The following is an 18,590-nucleotide window of genomic DNA, read 5'->3' as shown; positions in this document are numbered from 1 at the left end:
TCCGACTATCTTTACCTTGATAGTTTGTGTATCCTGATCTTGCTTTTGTGTTATCGAGGTTTTCATAATCTCTTTTAGGCAAGATACATAGTAATCACAAAGTTTTGTTATTCTCAGACTTTGTGATTCCTCAAGATAGATATCTGAAAACTGATCTTAATTGATCTTTTGAAGATTGTTATTGAGATGTGGTTAAGAATCTAGGATGCTCTTCGGGAGTCGTAAGTTTCGGGTTTGTGAGGTTTGCTAGCTTTGTCTATTGTAAACAAATTTCCTCACCTTGATCTTTGATCTAAACGAAAATCAAATAGGCTTATCTGTTAGAGGCAGATTGGTATCAAAAGTTTTCACTTACGTTTGAGCAACTCTTAGGATGTAAATGACGTTAGCTAAGGGAATCAATTGTGTATAGCCTTGCTAGGTTCAAGAAACGCAAGTAGCGCGACTGTAACTGAATCTCTTGGAGGGTAAACTCGGTCTCAATTAAGTCTAGTCTGAAATATTATAGTAGGCAAGTGTCTGTAGCGGCCCTGGACGAGGTTCGGAGGTTTTTCTGCTATTGTGGTTTCCTCGTTAACAAAACTTCTGGTGTCTTGTGTTTTTCCTTTTCCACATTATATTGTTTATCTTTATAATTGGATTTACACATGTATGTACGTATTCAATCTAAGTAGATACGTCCGCTTAATTATGTTCGATTACGAGACTTGTTCTTGTAGAATTCATATGTTGAAAAATATATAACAAGTTTAATTACTTTGCAGAATTCTGATTAGATTATTTGTATACGACTAGATTGATTTTGGATATTGATTTTTGAGATCGTACAATACTCTAACAAGTTATTGTTTATTGTGAACAGACTTGATTTCATATCCCCACAAATAAAGTTCAAATTAAATATCAGTTATTATTAGATGTAAACATTGCAATGAAATTTTGCTTGTGCTTTATGTTTGGAACAAACCTAATAACTAGTAGCTTTAAAACAATAGGTGAACTACCAGATGAAGTAGTCAAATAACTAGTCATTGTTAAAGAAATATGTAGTAGCTTACTACCACCAATAATATGTACCATTGAGCTCTTTAAAATAAGTTAAAATTATTGAGTCATAAGTCATATATGACCAATAGCTTCGGAATCTGGAATCCAAACAGGACCAGAACCCAATTGTACATCATGAAAAGACTCACTAGGTCCAGAAATTCAATTGACAAAATTTTCTAGCTGCAGAAGGAAGCTATGTTGTGAAAGATGTAAAAGGCACACGAGTCGTAAAGGAGGCGCCTCGCCAATTAAGCGAATAAGGTGCAAAAGGCGGAAACCACTGCGTGAAAATAATAAAACAAACAAACAAATCTGGTCGCCTTGGGAGCCTTAGGTGCGCCTAGACGCAAAAGATTGGGGCGACGAGCTTGGCGTCTTGCCTCGCGACTCAGACAATATGAGACTAAAGATTAAATTGTGGAAAAGATATTTTTCATCATGAAAAAGCCTTATGAAGAGAGTAGAACTATACTTGGAAGGTGCATATCTGAACTTGCGTATGTTAGCAAAATATACAAGTTTGTCGCAGATATGACATATAATAGCGTCTTAATCTACAACTTGTTTATGCATTGGATTAAATTCACCTTTCCAATAAGAACTAGCAGAAGAACGCGAAGGTCCCGAACTATATTAAGGAAACGTTCTTGAATCATAAGAAAGTTTTGGAGTAACAAGGTTTTTGAATTAGAAATTATAAGAAGAATGATTAGCAGGAGTATGATATTTCTTCACAAGAAAATCTGAATTATTAGGACCTATGACTAATGAAGTTTTTCCTCTTGAGTTATTATTTATTGTTCAAGATTTAGAAATAGATCTTTAATCAAAGAATGCAAGTGGTGTCTCCTTATTTTGAATTGTGATTACAAAATTAGTGCATTCTCTATGAAGACCAGTTAAGGCATACATGGCAAGGTAAATATCTTTAACACCTGGTGTAGAAAAATGATAATGTATGAGTTACGTCTCTTGTTAGAATGAAATTGAAGTCGAAGGATTGATGTAAGAGCAAAGACATGTCAATGAATATCAGGGAAAAATGATTCATATATCTCCAACTAAAGATTTTCCTAGTGACCCAGTAGTAGTTAAAGGAAGAACGGTTGCGTTAATTAATGCAAGATCCAACAAAATGATCCGTCAACCTCCATTATATGAGCAAAGGATTTATAGGTTGCACATTATTCACCATCAAAAAAGGAGATCTGGATAATTAATGTAACCAAACAAGTTAGTACTTATCAAAATTGAGGAAAGTTGATCTTTTCAAATTAAGGTAACCGAGTAAAACAAAAATTATGATAAATTTGGTTGTAGCTCTAGTTATTGTTCATTAGAAGTTGTAATGGTGGTGGTTGTTGTTGATTTGAAGGTTATATTATTATTGGTTGTTGTTGTTGTCGTTTGTAGTGAATTCATTCAATTAATTGATTATGTCGTTCTCACCATTGTCGAAGGTACGCCCTAAGTTGTATGAAGATTATAGATTATAAGTTTTCAATTTTCACAACAAAAAAGAAAAAGACAAAATTCTTAATTTGTTTTATAGGGATTTTATTAGTATCTCCGGTAAACTGGTACCGGAATGTTGCTATCACTTGCTAATCGGGAACGTATTAGGACTTTAGCAGGTGTCATTGGCCAGGTAAAAGTATGGTCAAGATTTCAAATATTTTTGGCTTTTGACTCCAAGTCAAAAGACAGGGATAAGTCCCCCATCTATGCCTAGCAATGCCCATAAACAATAGTAACTCTTCTTAGCTCTTTACCGACATTCTGCTGCGCACATCCCTGACATAACAAAAAGTTTCAAACAGGAATTTGATTTGAATTTGTCGTTTAAGAGTTTATTAATAATAATAATCTAGTCTAGGGTCATTTTTTAGGTGTACATCTTATCTGTGCTCAGTTTATCGAAACGATTATACTCTTGAAACTTGATAATCGTCTTATCAAATTGTAGGATTTTCAAAAATGTATAAGCATCAGCACTGTGATGATGTACAAGATAATGGCAAATCAAAAGCATGGCTTTCGGTTTCATCAGGAGGTAAAGGAGAAGATGAATCATCACAAACTTCTCTCTCTAGTGAAATTGGAAGAACCAGCGGTAGTAATGTTGACGGAGTACTTCTTCAGAATCTTGTTGAGATTGTTCCACTCGTCGAGTCTCTCATGGTCATTTCTTTATCTACTTTCTTCTTCGAAATCTTGATTTTTAATCTAGTGATTTCATGATCTAATATTATTATCATTATCATTTTTTGAAAATTGATCAGGATCAAAGACCCAAATCTTCGTTTAATCGTCGAGCCTCTGTGATCTATACAAAGACACCGTCAAAGGAGGTCGATTCCAAGAAGGTGATAAATCATCCAACATTGCGTATACTCTTTCCAAATTTTGTATTTATTAGCTGTTTTAGAATGAGATCTGCTCTGTTTGGGACTCTTTAATGTGATTCTCAGGACCTACTTCCTTTATTTTTTCAATGATTGATTGTTTTGCTTTTAGATTCACATAGCTATTGTTTCTCCCCAAAACTTTGAAACTTTTGAAATGGTGAGCAAATATTCTCAAAAGTGACTTCTTTTTTGCTGTATAAAAATGAAAAATGGATAACCTTCTAATAGGATGCAGCAGACTCAAATGAAGCAGATTGGTGCATTTAAGGATATTTTGACAGTCTCTAATCTATAATCCTGTTTATATTATCATCACCGAAGACGTAAAACAGTTTGGACCGGCACTATACAAAGGAACAGCCGTGTTATTAAAAAACATACTGGCATGTTTTTATCTTTTCATTTTAACCAAGGTATATTGCATGGATCATCTCAGTAGATTTTGATACTGGTTATTTGGTTGGCGTAGACTACTGACCCAAAAGGTACCAAAAAAGCTGCACAGTCCGTTCCATCTAAAAAGCATAGAGATTGTCTTTGTGACCATGATAAGAACAAAGGTAAAAATGCTAAAAGCTATGAACTCCCAACCTGCAACTCAAGGGCTTCGTCAAAGGTGAGGGATAGCGAAGAGTTCATAAAATTACAAGAAAGAGTAGAGAAACTACAAAGAAAACTGTCGGAGAAAGATGAGCTCTTAAAATCAGCGCAGGTTTCAATGAAGCAGATGGCTGCACTTAACGCTGATGTTTCTAAAATGAAAAAACAGGTCACGGGGAAGGATTCATTGATTGAGGCCGCTCATTTGAAACTCTCTGATACACAGGTATGAATTTAATGCTTCGATTGTATTTCTATTAATATATAGTCTAAATGGTGGAAGTGTATCAAATTTATTCTTACCATCAGCTCAAATTTAACTTTACATTATGTAGAAGAGAAATGAGACTTTACAATACTAACCAGTTGAGAAAACGAAGGACTTCCACCCATCATGATTACATGTTCATACCAAGAACATCTCTTACCACCTTGGTTAAACAAATTTTACCATTAGCACAAGAGGGATGAATTTTATGGTTCATGATGACTATTGATCTGTAGCTTAATCTTAGGTCTAATCATGTTATGCTTGCTGGCCACTACCATAGAATTAATATATGTTCTAATTACATTGTCTTTTACTTAAAAATTTGAGGTTGCGGCCTTGGCTACAAGAGGCAGGTTTCCACAAGTAACAGTCTATAACCCTTCTCTGAGTTTGTGTTCATTACGACATACGTGCTTGCGGAGGGGCTAGTGCGGAAAGCAAAATTCACATGTTTCTCCCTCAACAAACAACATACTTTGATCTATCCTTGTTTACAAAATCTTTTTTGTTTGGCAGTCATTTGTACTAGAATAATTGATCAAGTTTGACGAGAGGCACATTACATATAGACCTAAGAACAGATATTTATTGCATTGGAATTTCATAGTGTCTTCTTATTGTGTGCCTAGTCCTTGTGTTGCTTCCATGAACATTCTTTTTTATGCATCCTTTAAAAACAAAGAACTATCGGTGGCAGCATTGATGAGAATCCCTATTTGCTCCACAGGTTAAGCTTGGAAACAAGCAAGCAACCCTGAAATCCTTAGAGTTGGAAGCAAAAACATCAAACAGAAAAGTTGAGATTTTACAAGAAGATCTTGAGTCCATGCAAAGGGAGATTTCAGCATTTACCCTGTTATTCGAAGTATTGAAAGAGAATAACTGTACTTCCAATGTTGTTGTTTCAGACACCCTTCCTGACTTGGATCAGCTACCATACATAGTAAGTTCGTCTCCCTGACTTTTTTAATTCTGCATAAGCTTGGAAAATGGCTCGATTGTTATGTTTTTGAATTTCGGATTTCATAAGTTTATTTCTAGTGTTAGTTTGCCTGTAATTACTTTTACTTGATGAGATGCATAAGGCTGTTCAGTTTTAGAAAAGTCTCTTTCATCGTATTGTTGTGAATTCTGTATAAATTGTTGGGAATAAACTATAAAAGTGTAAAAGAATGTTTAGAAAAGTGCCTTTCATCAGTATTCTTGTCAATTCTGTGTACGTTTTAATATCAGAGATTTAGGACTGCATAGATGCTTTGTTTTTATATGAACATTTAAGTATTGTGAGCAGGACGGCATTGATGAGAACAAGATGCTACAAATGGAAGAAGTAAGGAAGGCTTATGTTGCAGCTGTTTCGACTGCAAAAGAGAACCAAGATGAAGAATCAGTTGTTCTTGCTGCCAAGATGAGATTACGTCTTCAATCTCTTGTCCTTGGACCACAACATGCAAGTTCAAACGAAAAAGTTCACGGCTTTTCTGCTTTACCTGTGGATATGATTGTATCATAGACTCAACTCGTCAATCATCTTAAAGATCCGTTTTCATTATAAAGGGGGTAAACTTATGTCTTGTCATTATATTGTATTAACAGACATAGAGAGTCTCTAGTTGAACTGATGGGCACCTTTTGAGCTGAAAGAATCATTTGTGCTGTGCAATTGAAGCCTTATAGTGATCCATATTACTTGAGCACACCTGAAAAACATGTATAGCTGCGCTCGTTTGAGCCCCAATTTTATATTTTATGAATCGAGATTCATGTTGTCTTTAATCTTCTTTGGCATCTCACAAAAGTGAAACTAGCCATTGTTGTTTACAAGAACTTTACTCTGCCTTTCACCTTTTCTTTTCTGTTGCAGTATCCCAGGAGTGCCGTTAGACTTTATGAACTTATCTATATTATCAGCACTTTCTGATTCTGATTTTTAAATCGCAAATACGATTTATGGTCTTCAGCATTGGTCTTGCAGACTGGGTTCCTTCTAGTGGAGTTTGTTCTTTTGATCCTACTTACCTGTTTGTTTTTCAATCTTTGGTTGAATTGTCATTTAAACTTTTACCTGTAAGTGAAAACTGAAGTCTGACTTAACTTCAAACTCGAATTTCAGAATGAGCTTTTGTTTGAATTGTCATTTATGTCCTTTTGTGACAGTAAGAGACGGTTGTCCTCAAGAAATAAAGGAACCCTGGTAAAACCAGAAAGCAAGGTCTATCGACCCTAACTGAATCATCATCTGTAAAACAACTATGAAGGGTAACCCATCATACTTTCAAGACTTAGTCTTATGCGCTAGATTGGAGGCGCTAGATTAGCACTTAAGTGTTGCAATTCAAAAAAAAAAGTGTGGCAAAAAAGTTAACACTTGTTTTCTCTCCTACCAGTTGCTAGCATGTGAACTAGCATGCTAGATAGTTTCGCTGAATGATTCAGCGCCAAGAAAAACACTTTTTCGCTGAATGGTTCAGCGCTGGGCGATATATCTTTTAATCTGACGGCTGAGATTTAATGCGCTGAACCATTCATCGCTGGACGCTGAATGGTTCATCGTTGGGCTGACGTGGACTGCTAATCTAGCTGCTAGATTAGCACTCCCATAAGACTTAGGAGGTAGTCCCATCTGACGTGGACTGCTAATCTACCTTCAGGAAAGCAAAATCCACATGTTTCGCCCTCAACAAACAACTTACTTTGATCTACCCTTGTTCACAAAATCTTTTTTGTTTGGCAGTCATTTGTATTAGAATTTTTGATCAGAATGCTTCTGCCTTTGTCCGGAGGGAGTCAGGGGAATGCAACTAATGACTGACTTGTTGAGATCCTATCAAGTTTAACAAGATGCACATTACATATAGACCTGAGTACAGATACTTATTGCATCGGAATTTCATAGTGAAGTCTTCTTATCGTGTGCCTAGTCCTTGTTTTGCTTCCATGAACATTCTTTTTCATGCATTCTTTAAAAACAAAGAACTATGTGTAGCAGCATTGATGAGAATCCGTATTTGCTCCACAGATTAAGCTTGGAAACAAGTAAGCAACCCTGGGATCCTTAGAGTTGGAAGCAAGGACATCAAATAGAAAAGTTGAGATTTTACAAGAAGATCTTGACTCCATGCAAAGGGAGATTTCAGCGTTTACACTGTTATTCGAAGTATTGAAAGAGAATAACCGTACTTCCAATGTTGTTGTTTCAGACACCCTTCCTGACTTGGATCAGCTACCATACATAGTAAGTTCGTCTCCCTGACTTTTTTTAATTCTGCATAAGCTTGAAAAATGGCTCGATTGTTATGTTTTTGAATTTTGGATTTAGGACTGCATAGATGCTTTGTTTTTTATATGAACATTTAAGTATTGTGAGCAGGACGGCATTGATGAGAACAAGATGCTACAAATGGAAGAAGTAAGAAAGGCTTATGTTACAGCTGTTTCGACTGCAAAAGAGAACCAAGATGAAGAATCAGTTGTTCTTGCTGCCAAGATGAGATTACGTCTTCAATCTCTTGTCCTTGGACCACAACATGCAAGTTCAAACGAAAGAGTTCACGGCTTTTCTGCTTTACCTGTGGATATGATTGTATCATAGACTCAACTCGTCAATGATCTTAAAGATCTGTTTTCATTATAAAGGGGGTAAACTTATTTCTTGTCATTATATCGTATTAACAGACATAGAGAGTCTCCTAGGTGAACTGATGGGGACCTTTTGAGCTGAAAGAATCATTTGTGATGTGCAATTGAAGCCTTATAGTGATCCATATTATTTGAGCACACCTGAAAAACATGTATAGTTGCGCTCGTTTGAGCCCCAGTTTTATATTTTATGAATCGAGATTCATACTGTCTTTAATTTTCTTTGGCATCTCACAAAAGTGAAACTAGCCATTGTTATTTACAAGAACTTTACTCTGCCTTCACCTTTTCTTTTCTGTTGTAGTATCCAAGGAGTTTCGTTAGACTTTATGAACTTATCTATATTACCAGCACTTTCTGACTCTGATTTTTAAATGGCACTTACGATTTATGGTCTTCAGCATTGGTCTTGCAGACTGGGTTTCCTCTAGTGGAGTTCGTTCTTTTGATCCTACTTACCTGTTTGTTTTTCAATCTTTGGTTGAATTGTCATTTAAACTTTTACCTGTAAGTGAAAACTGAAGTCTGACTCAACTTCACCTGTAAGTGAAAACTGAAGTCTGACTCAACTTCAAACTCGAGTTTCAAAATGGGCTTTTGTTTGAATTGTCATTTATGTCCTTTTGTGACAGTAAGAGACGGTTCTCCTCAAGAAATAAAGGAACCCCTGGTAAAACCAGAAAGTAAGGTCTATCGACCCTAACGTGAATCATCATCTGTAAAACAAGTTAAACAACTATTGTATGAGGGTAACCCATCATACTTTTAAATCCTGATACATAATAAAAATTCCAAGTCACACAAGATGTGATGCCTTGCAAATATAATTGACTTGGGTATATCTTTCAAGGCATGACAGTGTACAATGTTACCAGAAGTACTGTGATAGGAAAAGTCTTCTTCTCTCTTATTTTATATATATCTATAATCAAGATTTTCTTCCATATAGCCATCTCCTTGGCCAAAGGATTTCCGATGCAACCACCATTTTCATGGTTGATGTGGATTTCCAAGGTACATGTAAAAATTTCAAGTTACCAACTGTTGACACTGCTCGTGGCGCAGCTGAAGTTATGTTATCGATCAGCTTTTTCTTGGTTGCTCCCCCAATCTGATTCTTATTTGTGGAGAGTTGATAACACTTTTGTTAATATATGATCCCCATTATGCACATGTCATGGAATAACAACTGCATCTTTTTTTCTTTTCTCTGGAGGAATTAATTCGCATTCATAGTTTCATACCCATCATTGTTGTTTTGAAATCGACAAATTGCAACAAAAACTAACAGATATTTTATCACAAACTAATGCTTTCAGGATGTACAAAACAAAATGGGACGGGAAATTTTTATGTCCATCTCCTACATTGATAAAGACCATATGGAAAATCAAGAATAGAACGAAAAACCAATTATTTTCTCTTAAAATTTACAGCAATGAATTCCCAATCTTCTATGTCTCCTGAGGCTCATTGCCTGTAGTTTTGGCATTGAATCTAATTTAGGCATTTTTATAGGGCTCCCAGTCCATTCCGTATTCAATCTGCATTGGCAAAGAAATTTCAAATGCACATTAAGGGTAAAGCACAGCTGCACAGGTTTAAAGACTTTAACTTAAGATGTTTTGTATAGAAACTCGTCAGGTTTTTATAAACTTACAGAGGGAAAGCAAAGGAACTTGTGCTGCTATCTGATTGTGACTCATTACCGATGGTATTATCATCTCCATTTGTGGAAGAAGAACGACCTAATTTGATAATGTCCACCGAAGACTCTGGATCAAAATATACGCTCTCTTTATCATCGTCGTCGTAGTCTTCCTTTTCATTACCCTGTTGTTAATCAAACCGTTCATTAGCACCATCTCAAGTTTGTATTACAAAATTTACTATAATGTGAGTATATCGTGACTACCATCAACTCAACTGTTGATAATAAAAATTTACTGCCGTCTCATATAACCATATCACAAGAATGAGTAACAGAGTAATCTACAGCGCATCTATTCTATTATACCGGGTTACACCTAGTCAGTATATACATATATGTATTTGGCGCATGAGTGCACGATCTACGGCGAGTACTAAGTGCCCCCTAAACAAACTAACAATTGGAAATGAATAAATATATAGCAATGATATATACAATACTAAATAAAAAAGAGACAATGGAAATGATATAGAAAAATATACCAACCTTTTCATTCAAGGTATTGGATTGCCACTCATTATTAGTAGTCGTTAGAAGGTCGATCCCATTTCCGTTACCCTTTCCGTTATCTTCTTCTTCCTCCTCCTCTTCTTCCTCATCCTCTTCCTCTTCTTCATCTCTTTGCAACGTGTGATCCTCTTGGGGTAGACATTCTTTGTCAACTACGATGTTATTATCATTGTTGTCCTCCCCATTATAAATAAGCTGTTTCTTTATATCAAACATAAACAAATGCAAATTAAGTTAATTCAAGAACATTTTTAAATAGTTTTGTAATACATAAATTTCACTAGGGACTTGTTAATTACTAACCACCTTACGGTTGACGGATTTGAGTCGAACAATGGTGCCATCCATAGAATCAGCTTCAGGTGAGGAATTTTCATCATCTTTGACGATATCAAATGCACCGCCTTCTTTAAAGCAAAAAACAATATAATCACCATCAGCAAAGTTAGGAGAATTGGGAGAAGGTGAATCCAACTCATTTTCGGCTGAATAACGTGCTATGGATGGATCAATATCATCGCTGCTTGTCGAGAACTTTTCATTGGTAACAGCTGAGTAACGTGGTATTGATTCGCGGTCGCAGCAGTCGTCACTACTTGATAATTTTTCGTCACCTGTTGAAAACTTTTCGTTAATTCCATGACTGTTACTGCTACTACTACTACTGCTGCTGCTGTTAATCCCATATTCTTCTTCTTCATCAGTACGTTCCTGGTGGTAGTCGCAGTCTTCTTCTTCTTCTTCTTCTTGCCGTTCTAATTGTAGTTTGTTAAGTTGGTAAATTCGTGGTTCAGAAAATAAATGAGATACTGATCTTCGCAATGTACTTAGTGGTTGATCACCACCATCTGTGAATGGAGGAATCCAGAAACGATCTGTTATGTATAAATCAATAATAGTAATTACAAACAGATTGAATGCAATTATACATATTCATAGTTTAAGGGTTGGTTGTAAGGGTTTATAGTCATTATTGAGATGAAAAACAAAAAGTTCAAAATGGTATATATTAAAAGTATTAGAGATTGGTTTTTACCCGAATGCTTATGATGATGCTTGCAGCAGAAAACAGTGGATGATGACCTTCTCCACCTTACAATCCTTGATGCTGTCCATGGAGTGCACATATCTTTTTACCCTGACTTCTCTGAGAGAGAGAAGAACTAGCCAAGGAAGAAACGAATACGGCTAGTAATGGAAAATAGATGCTGAGATAATAAGGAAGTAATGTTGAGTTTCAAATTTAAAAGAAAAGCAAAAAGGAGAGAAACTAGGGGGTAACGGTTATGATTCCCCAAAGGTCAGCTATTATTCCTTCCTTGGAAATCTTAATTATAATCTTAAGTATGGAATGTCATTGTCTAAATGTCAATAGATGGGAAGTAGAAATTGTCATACCAAATTATTAAGTTCAAAATGCGATAATAAATTCTCCTTCATCATAACCGAACATCATTCTTTAAGCACCAACCCAAGTATAAAAGATCCATAGGCCATAGAACAAGGAATAAATAACCAAATTCAAAGATATGTGATCAAACCATGGCAAGTCACTGCAATTAAAAGATAAATTTTATACCTTAAACAACAAAATATTCGTAAAGATCTCATGGTGGGTGTCAAAAAAATCTAAGAAAATCAAAGATTGTTACTAATGCCAAAACTTCCGCAGAAAACCAAAACAAAATTTCTCTCCTTAACACAACAAAAGGCTAATGACTTGGGAACTTAAGAACTTTGTATAACGAAGTTTACAATTTTTAGTTTTCTCACGGCTAAATCTTAGTTAAGCCTTTGAGCTGCTTCTTTAGCTAGCACTCTTTCTTTTGCCTTGGTCTTGGCCTGTGACTTGGATCCCATAATTCCACCTCCCCATTTCTTCCGGTGTTCATCAAACTTATCGTTGAAGTTAGCCTGGACAAAAGATGTAATGCAAGTTAGTTAAAAAAAAAGAACAGGAATGTGTTGCAACCTAAATTGAAGGACAGCGTAAGTATCAGTCTTTCCGCACCTTAACTGCCTCTACAATCTTGCTGAAGTCCATCTTGTCCTCGTTCTTAACTGATGTTAGGCACAAAGCACTGGCTGTTTTCTTATGGACAATCTGTTCATGGTACGGGGAACCAATTAAAGTGTTAAATGTTTTGATGAGTACGCAATATATAGTGTGGTAAAATGTGATCATGCTGATAAAACGTTAAAAAGTGGAAAAGAAACCAACCGCTCCAAGACGAGCCTTGCCCTTCACAATAGCATATGGGATCTCCATTTTTCGGCACAAAGCAGGTAGCCAGACAACAAGCTCAATAGGATCCACATCATGAGCAATGACAACCAACTGGGCCTTGTTCTGAACGGCTCAATAGCAGAAAAGAAAGAAGAAAATGTTATCATTATAACTTAGTAGCACTATACACATCCAGCATGTAAACAAATTAGTAGTTTAGGAAAACAAAACAAGGACCAGAACAGTATCTCCATATTCAGCCTGTAACACATATTTTACCCAGAAAAAAGCTTCAAAAGAAGAAAGACCGTTAGACCGACATGCAAGAGCTTTTTTTATCTTCCTAATTTACTACCTTAATGTGTTCAATGCCGTTTTCATCACTAAATTTGAAGATTTGATTAGGGGCACATCTGACTTCCGACTTCCAAGTTCCACCAAAGGAAATCCCACTAACTAGTTGCTGTTTTTAGTAAAAAATAGTTCATCTAATGATAGTCCTGTACTCCTATTTCCTAACACTACAATATCAAGATAGTGGCAATGAGAGGTGATAAATGGTAAAGCACCTGCTCAATAAGGTAAGTGATGTGGTTAAGCCCATATTTCACCACAATTGGCTTCTTTGCCTCAACAGTCTTTCCCTCTGTTTCGGCCTGAGCTCTTTTCAGTAGCCTTTCCTTCTTTGCAGCCTTGTCTTCTGACGGTATTTGAGCAACATTTTGAAAAGGTTTGTAGCTGCAAAATTATGCAATCACAGTCAGAAGACCAGAAATACTCCCGCACACTAGCCCTAAAGGGAACAAAAATCAGGAACCAATAAGACAGCCCATACCGAGGTTTTTGTCTAGGGTTTTGGTGAACTGGTTCAATGCAGGTGGAACCTTCAAACGTTGCTTAAGAATCCTCCTTCGGCGTTGAATACGAACAACCTTTGGCCATTTCACGAATCTATGCAAATCCTTTTTTGGAGGTAATGCACCACCTATGCCAAACTGTTTTGGCCTTTTCTCAAATAAAGGATTTACTACCTTTTCCTGCAAGAAGAAAGACCTGTCTTCAGTTCATTCCATGCAATGGGGAGCTACATTTTAGTACTATTTTCACAAAATGTATACAAGAAACTCAATCTTACAGTCTATTTCTTTGCTGCCACTGGGGCCTTTACACCTCTTTTGGGAGCCTGCAGAAATGATAGATTGCAGAAAACAATGTCAAATTAACTGAAGAATCCGCATCCTGTAATTTGCAGTTATAAAGATACTTCAATTTCACACACAGGAGTTTACTCTCTGGATTAATAGATTATACTACATCCGTAGAAACTGCAGATATACTAAGCTAAGAAGTGCATCTTGTTATAGTTATCGTTTGGTCTTCAACTATAAGCAGCTTTAAATTAACGAAACCAAACTTTGAGGCATAATCCTAAAGGTTTAGATCAATTACACCCTTGATTCTAGTGTGAAACATCAAACTCTATATAAAATCCGTTTTAGAAAATTGCATTTCAAAGATTTGAAGAAACATAAGAGAGTAAATTCTTTATCCTTTTGATCTTCATACAGAGAACGCAAGAAGGATTTACTTACCATAGGTTTAAGGGCACTGATGAGACTCTAATCCTTCCTGAGTCGCGAAGAGAGATGGTGTTCGACGGAACAAATTAGGGTTATTTAACTTATTTTAGAGTCTTTCATATTTTCAGTGCGTCACAGATTTATATAGTCTAGGGTTTTCAGGGGTAACTTTGAGAATCATTACCATTTTACTCCCTATATTTTAGTTTCTTAAGCTTTACTCCCCTTAACCTCGTTTAACGTTATAACGGCAATCACGACGGGCAATTTTACTTTCGATGCGAATAGGACACTACCATTTCCCAAATCCGAAGATTTCATACACTATCCAAGTTCGGTTGGATATTCGAACGAATATAGTATTTTTCTTTTCGAATTTGTATGCGGACATTTATCCGGATATTAGATAATAGTTCGATAAAATCATAAAAAATAAAGAAAAATTGTACCAAATATACACCCCAAATTTTTTTGATAGGAAGATGATATAGATAAATGTATTAAAAGGAGGTGGCAGGGAGCCTAGCATAATAACTAATATTACATAAAAAAATTAATTAGGATGAAAATATTTGCACGCTTGGTATCTAGACGATGAAACCTTAGTTGGTAATACAATGGAAGTGGCTAAGGCTTTAGAGATTATACAATCTGAGGGTCCGCAAAGATGCTTGTTTCGGAGCATTAAGAAGACAAAGCTATTTTGGCCCTTTGTTGATATGAGAGGTCTTGAAAGTTATGTTCTTCCAAGTAACATTAACCGGCCCTCAATGGATGTTAAGTTACTTGGAGGACCGGTGAGTTTGGACCTCGGTTACTGTAGTGAAATTGTCCTAAAAAGGGTAAACAATCAGTCAAGCTAATGAACATCATCAAGAAACTTCAAGATCCTCAGAGTGAACTCTTTTTATTGCGCAACTGTGTTGGGGTATCACGCTTATACTTCACCATGTGTACCACCAAACCACAGGCACTTCAACATGACAAAATTGTTTATGATCAACATCTCTTTCAGTTCCTTCAACACATTGTTAATGGTGAAGGTGCTGGTTTTGGACCTGTTCAGCAAAGATTGGCAACCTTCCCCATGAAATATGGTGGGTTGGGTACATATACGATGTCGGATACGAGCCATTAATGTTACTTGGCTTCATCCATACAGACACGACAGCTGCAAAGTATTATTCTGCAACAACCACCTGCGTTAGAGGACAGTCACAACTTCCAGCATGTCGTGCTTCAGTTCAAGCAGGTATGTGGTTTGCCTCCTAGTTTCAGTTTTGAAGACACTGCCCCTCGTCATATGCACTCATTGGCAGTCATCTACTTCAATTCTGTGAAGAAGGTGATACCCACTACCTTCCCTTTGACTGAACGAGACTTATTCCTCTGGCAAAGCAATAGAATTGTACACGCACATGACTACCTGAAGGCGATCCCAATTGATGGGCTCAACCAGTCCAATGGACCTCGTCAGTTTAGGTCAGTATTATGTTACAGGTTAGGGATTCCACTATTTCCAGCAGGTAGTCGTTGTCCAAGTTGTAATAGAAAAATGGATGTTTATGGCGATCACGTGTTACATTGTGCAAACAATATGGGGAAGAAGTTCAGACATGACTCAGTAAGGGATGTTTTTGCGGATATCTGTTTAAAAGCGGGTGTTTAGGCTAGAAAAGAAGCAGTTCTGGGGTGTCTACCAGACAATGACAATACTCTGAAGCTGGCAGATTTCCTTGTATATAATTGGGAAAATGGCAAGGATGTTTGCTTCGACGTTACGGGTGTTTCACCATTTACAGGGAGTATGAGCCGGAATTTCACCCCGGGACATGCTATTTATGGTGCAATTTCGCGCAAACTTACTAAGTAGTTAGATAAGTGCTCTTATCTCAGATTTGGTTTCGGAGTTCTAGCTTTCACAACTCTTGGTGAATTGGGAGACGACACAGTGGCCTTTTTAAAGAGATTGACAAGTTGAAATTGTTTGAAGTGTTGAAGGAGATGCGAAAGGAGATTCAACAAGAGACGACACAGTAGCCATATGAAATTGCTCATATGGCTAACCATTTGGTTAACTATTGTTGAACCAACAAATGTTCATGTTTGGGTACGGTTACATAAACCCGAAATAGTACATTTCATTTGTGTGTAACAAGTTAAGTTTTTGATCTAACGGTTGAGAAATATTAGCTTGAATCTAATCAGGTCTTCATCTAACTGTGAATATTGATTGCTTTGTTACCAAGCTAACGTTGATTGCAAACCCTGATTTGAAAGGCTATATAAGGGAGAACTCTAGCAACTGGGAAACCTAATCCCCACACCTCATGCGTGATACTAGTTGTATTAGATAGAGTTGATTCTCCTTTAACCTTTGGTTTTATTCTCTAAACCAGGTTAACGACTTAAAGACTTCATTGGGATTGTGAAGCCAGACCGATACTACTTTCTTGTAGTTGTATGATCTGATCTTGTTGATTCTATTGTTTTGAGTACAATCGTAACGATTGGATTGAGATTTATATCTCCAATAGGCAAGATAGAAAAGTAATCACAAACATCTTCGTCTCATCGTTTGTGATTCCGCAATATCTTTTTTCGCCGCGTCGATTAAGATTATTGTGAGATGATTGATAATACTAGGTTGTTCTTTGAGAATATAAGTCCGGGTTATCAATTGGTTTCTGTTCACCTTGATTTATCAAAAGACGGAACAAAACTTGTAGGTATATTCGTGGGAGACGGATTTATCTATTATCGTAGACTTTTCTGTGTGATACAGATTTGTTTATTAAAGTCTTCGACTTTGGGTTGTAGCAACTCTTAGTTGTGGGTGAGATCAGCTAAGGGAATCAAGTACGTAGCATCCTGCTGGGATCAGAGACGTAGGAGCATAATTGTACCTTGGATCAGTGTGAGATTGATTGGGGTTCAACTACAGTCCAGACCGAAGTTAGTTTGAAGTAGGCTAGTGTCTATAGCGGCTTAATACAGTGTGTATTCAATCTAGACTAGGTCCCGGTGTTTTTCTGCATTTGCGGTTTCCTCGTTAACAAAATTCTGGTGTCTGTGTTATTTCTATTCCGCATTATATTTTGTTATATAATTGAAATATCACAGGTTGTGCGTTGTTCAATAAATTAGAATATATGACCTTTTGATTGTTGATTTAAATTGATTGACACTTGGATATTGGTCTTTGGTACCATCCAAGTTATCTCTCTAGTATTTGATAAAGACTCGCAAATTCTATTTGCTTGAGTATATATCAAATTGAGAGATTGAGATATAAACTCTTTGATATACTTTTTATCTAGATTGAGTCTGACTGTCTAGTTGATTCTCTATAAAGTATATTGGAGTTTGTCCATACAGATTGCTAAGCGAAATATTGGGTATGGTTGTTGTACCCCCGCTTTTTCAATTGGTATCAGAGCAGACAAACACGTTCAAGACCTTACAAGTCTGTGTATTAACGTACCACCAGTCTTCGATGGCTCTAATTACTTATGGTGGAAAATTGCTATACGAGCTTTTCTTCAAGCACGTGATTTTCAATCATGGGTATATGTTGTTAATGGCTATAATGCTCTCGTCGTGGCATTTGGAGATGTAAACGTTCCCAAGGTCATTGGTGAATACACCATTGCCGAGATACTTGCTGCAAAGCAAAATTCCGACGGTTTGAATGCCATTATACATGTCATTACTCCAAATCTTCAACACCATGTGTCAAATTGCACTAAGTTTAAAGAAGCTTGGGATATCTTAGAAACCGTATTCGAAGGAAACTCCAGTGAAAAGGAAGCTAGGCTTCAAAACCTTAATTCCGATTGGGAAAACCTTCGTATGGCAGATGAAGATACATTTGATGAGTTTAATCACAGAGTGTCTGAAATTGTTTATGCATCCTTTGCATTGGGTAAGACTATTCCTGAAAAGGACATTGTGATGAAAATTCTCAGATCGCTGCCATCTAGATACGACTCTAAGAAGCATGCCATCGTTGAGGGAAATAACCTTGATAATCTTTCCAGAAATACGCTGGTTGGAAATCTTAATATCTTTGATCACGAACATTCATCCAAATCTAAGGATGTTACGTTCAAAGCACTAAATGACACTAAATTACTTGATAAAAGTAAAAAAAAAAGTGTATATCTCTGAAGATGATCACTCTGAGACAGATTCATCAGACGAAGATCTTGACAAGTCGGTCTCGATGATCACAAGACAGTTTAGGGATTTTCTATTGAAGAGAAGTAAACGGTTATCCAGAGATAAGCCTAATGCATCAGTTAAACCTCATAATCATATTCATCCTAAAAACAGGGAAACAGATGAAACTGATGACGAGGATATGCCTCAGTGCTTTAAGTGTAAGGGATTTGGTCATTTTGCAAACGAGTGCCCAAATCGTAGAAAATACACTGGGAACAAAGGTCTTGCTGCAACTCTTGATGAAATGTCTGACAACTATGATTCTAATGAAGATGAGAAATCAAGTGTTGCACTTCTTGGTCAAAATATTGATTTTGATAATTGTAGCAATACATACATCAATCTTGATATTCTTTCAGAAGAAAATCCA

The 18,590-nt window shown here is 36.5% G+C and overlaps 3 protein-coding genes and 1 pseudogene across 5 annotated transcripts; 2 read left to right on the top strand and 2 right to left on the bottom strand.

Moving 5' to 3' along the window:
* Positions 1–2,680: 2,680 nt before the first annotated feature.
* On the top strand, positions 2,681–6,105 carry LOC113298448 (protein MICROTUBULE BINDING PROTEIN 2C-like). The gene is made up of 6 exons (XM_026547197.1): positions 2,681–2,698; positions 3,017–3,231; positions 3,333–3,416; positions 3,928–4,284; positions 5,057–5,272; positions 5,621–6,105. Exons 2-6 carry the CDS (start codon positions 3,028–3,030, stop codon positions 5,840–5,842), a joined length of 1,083 nt encoding a protein of 360 aa, XP_026402982.1. The 5' UTR covers positions 2,681–2,698; positions 3,017–3,027; the 3' UTR covers positions 5,843–6,105.
* Positions 6,106–7,407: 1,302 nt separating this feature from the next.
* On the top strand, positions 7,408–7,941 carry LOC113293829 (protein MICROTUBULE BINDING PROTEIN 2C-like). The gene is made up of 2 exons (XM_026542319.1): positions 7,408–7,564; positions 7,700–7,941. Exons 1-2 carry the CDS (start codon positions 7,448–7,450, stop codon positions 7,919–7,921), a joined length of 339 nt encoding a protein of 112 aa, XP_026398104.1. The 5' UTR covers positions 7,408–7,447; the 3' UTR covers positions 7,922–7,941.
* A 1,306-nt stretch (positions 7,942–9,247) lies between these two features.
* Positions 9,248–11,343, bottom strand: LOC113292990 (protein BREAKING OF ASYMMETRY IN THE STOMATAL LINEAGE-like). 3 transcript variants are annotated; one of them, XM_026541780.1, is made up of 5 exons: positions 11,226–11,343; positions 10,493–11,037; positions 10,166–10,390; positions 9,629–9,801; positions 9,248–9,512 (listed from the first exon to the last, which is right to left on the bottom strand). In XM_026541780.1, exons 1-5 carry the CDS (start codon positions 11,314–11,316, stop codon positions 9,392–9,394), a joined length of 1,155 nt encoding a protein of 384 aa, XP_026397565.1. In that variant the 5' UTR covers positions 11,317–11,343; the 3' UTR covers positions 9,248–9,391. The 3 variants fall into 3 exon arrangements, with proteins under 3 accessions (XP_026397565.1, XP_026397566.1, XP_026397567.1); XM_026541781.1 differs by having other exon boundaries at positions 10,496–11,037; XM_026541782.1 differs by having other exon boundaries at positions 10,166–10,384; positions 10,496–11,037.
* A 405-nt stretch (positions 11,344–11,748) lies between these two features.
* On the bottom strand, positions 11,749–14,065 carry LOC113292980 (annotated as a pseudogene).
* Positions 14,066–18,590: the final 4,525 nt, after the last annotated feature.

This window comes from Papaver somniferum, chromosome 7 (genome assembly GCF_003573695.1).
Source record: "Papaver somniferum cultivar HN1 chromosome 7, ASM357369v1, whole genome shotgun sequence".
In the NCBI taxonomy this organism is placed as follows: Eukaryota; Viridiplantae; Streptophyta; class Magnoliopsida; order Ranunculales; family Papaveraceae; genus Papaver; species Papaver somniferum.
The sequence above is the reverse complement of the archived record's forward strand: the minus strand, read 5'-3'. Positions and strand labels throughout refer to the sequence as shown.

Coding starts and splice junctions, on each gene's coding strand:
- LOC113298448 (XM_026547197.1), top strand. CDS start 3,028: ATGTATAAGCATCAGCACTGTGATGATGTACAAGATAATGGCAAATCA. Junction 4,285..5,056: donor TGAAACTCTCTGATACACAG/GTATGAATTTAA, acceptor TTTGCTCCACAG/GTTAAGCTTGGAAACAAGCA. Junction 5,273..5,620: donor TGGATCAGCTACCATACATA/GTAAGTTCGTCT, acceptor TATTGTGAGCAG/GACGGCATTGATGAGAACAA.
- LOC113293829 (XM_026542319.1), top strand. CDS start 7,448: ATGCAAAGGGAGATTTCAGCGTTTACACTGTTATTCGAAGTATTGAAA. Junction 7,565..7,699: donor TGGATCAGCTACCATACATA/GTAAGTTCGTCT, acceptor TATTGTGAGCAG/GACGGCATTGATGAGAACAA.
- LOC113292990 (XM_026541780.1), bottom strand. CDS start 11,316: ATGTGCACTCCATGGACAGCATCAAGGATTGTAAGGTGGAGAAGGTCA. Junction 11,038..11,225: donor GCATCATCATAAGCATTCGG/GTAAAAACCAAT, acceptor CTCCATTCACAG/ATGGTGGTGATCAACCACTA. Junction 9,802..10,165: donor CCAATACCTTGAATGAAAAG/GTTGGTATATTT, acceptor GATTAACAACAG/GGTAATGAAAAGGAAGACTA.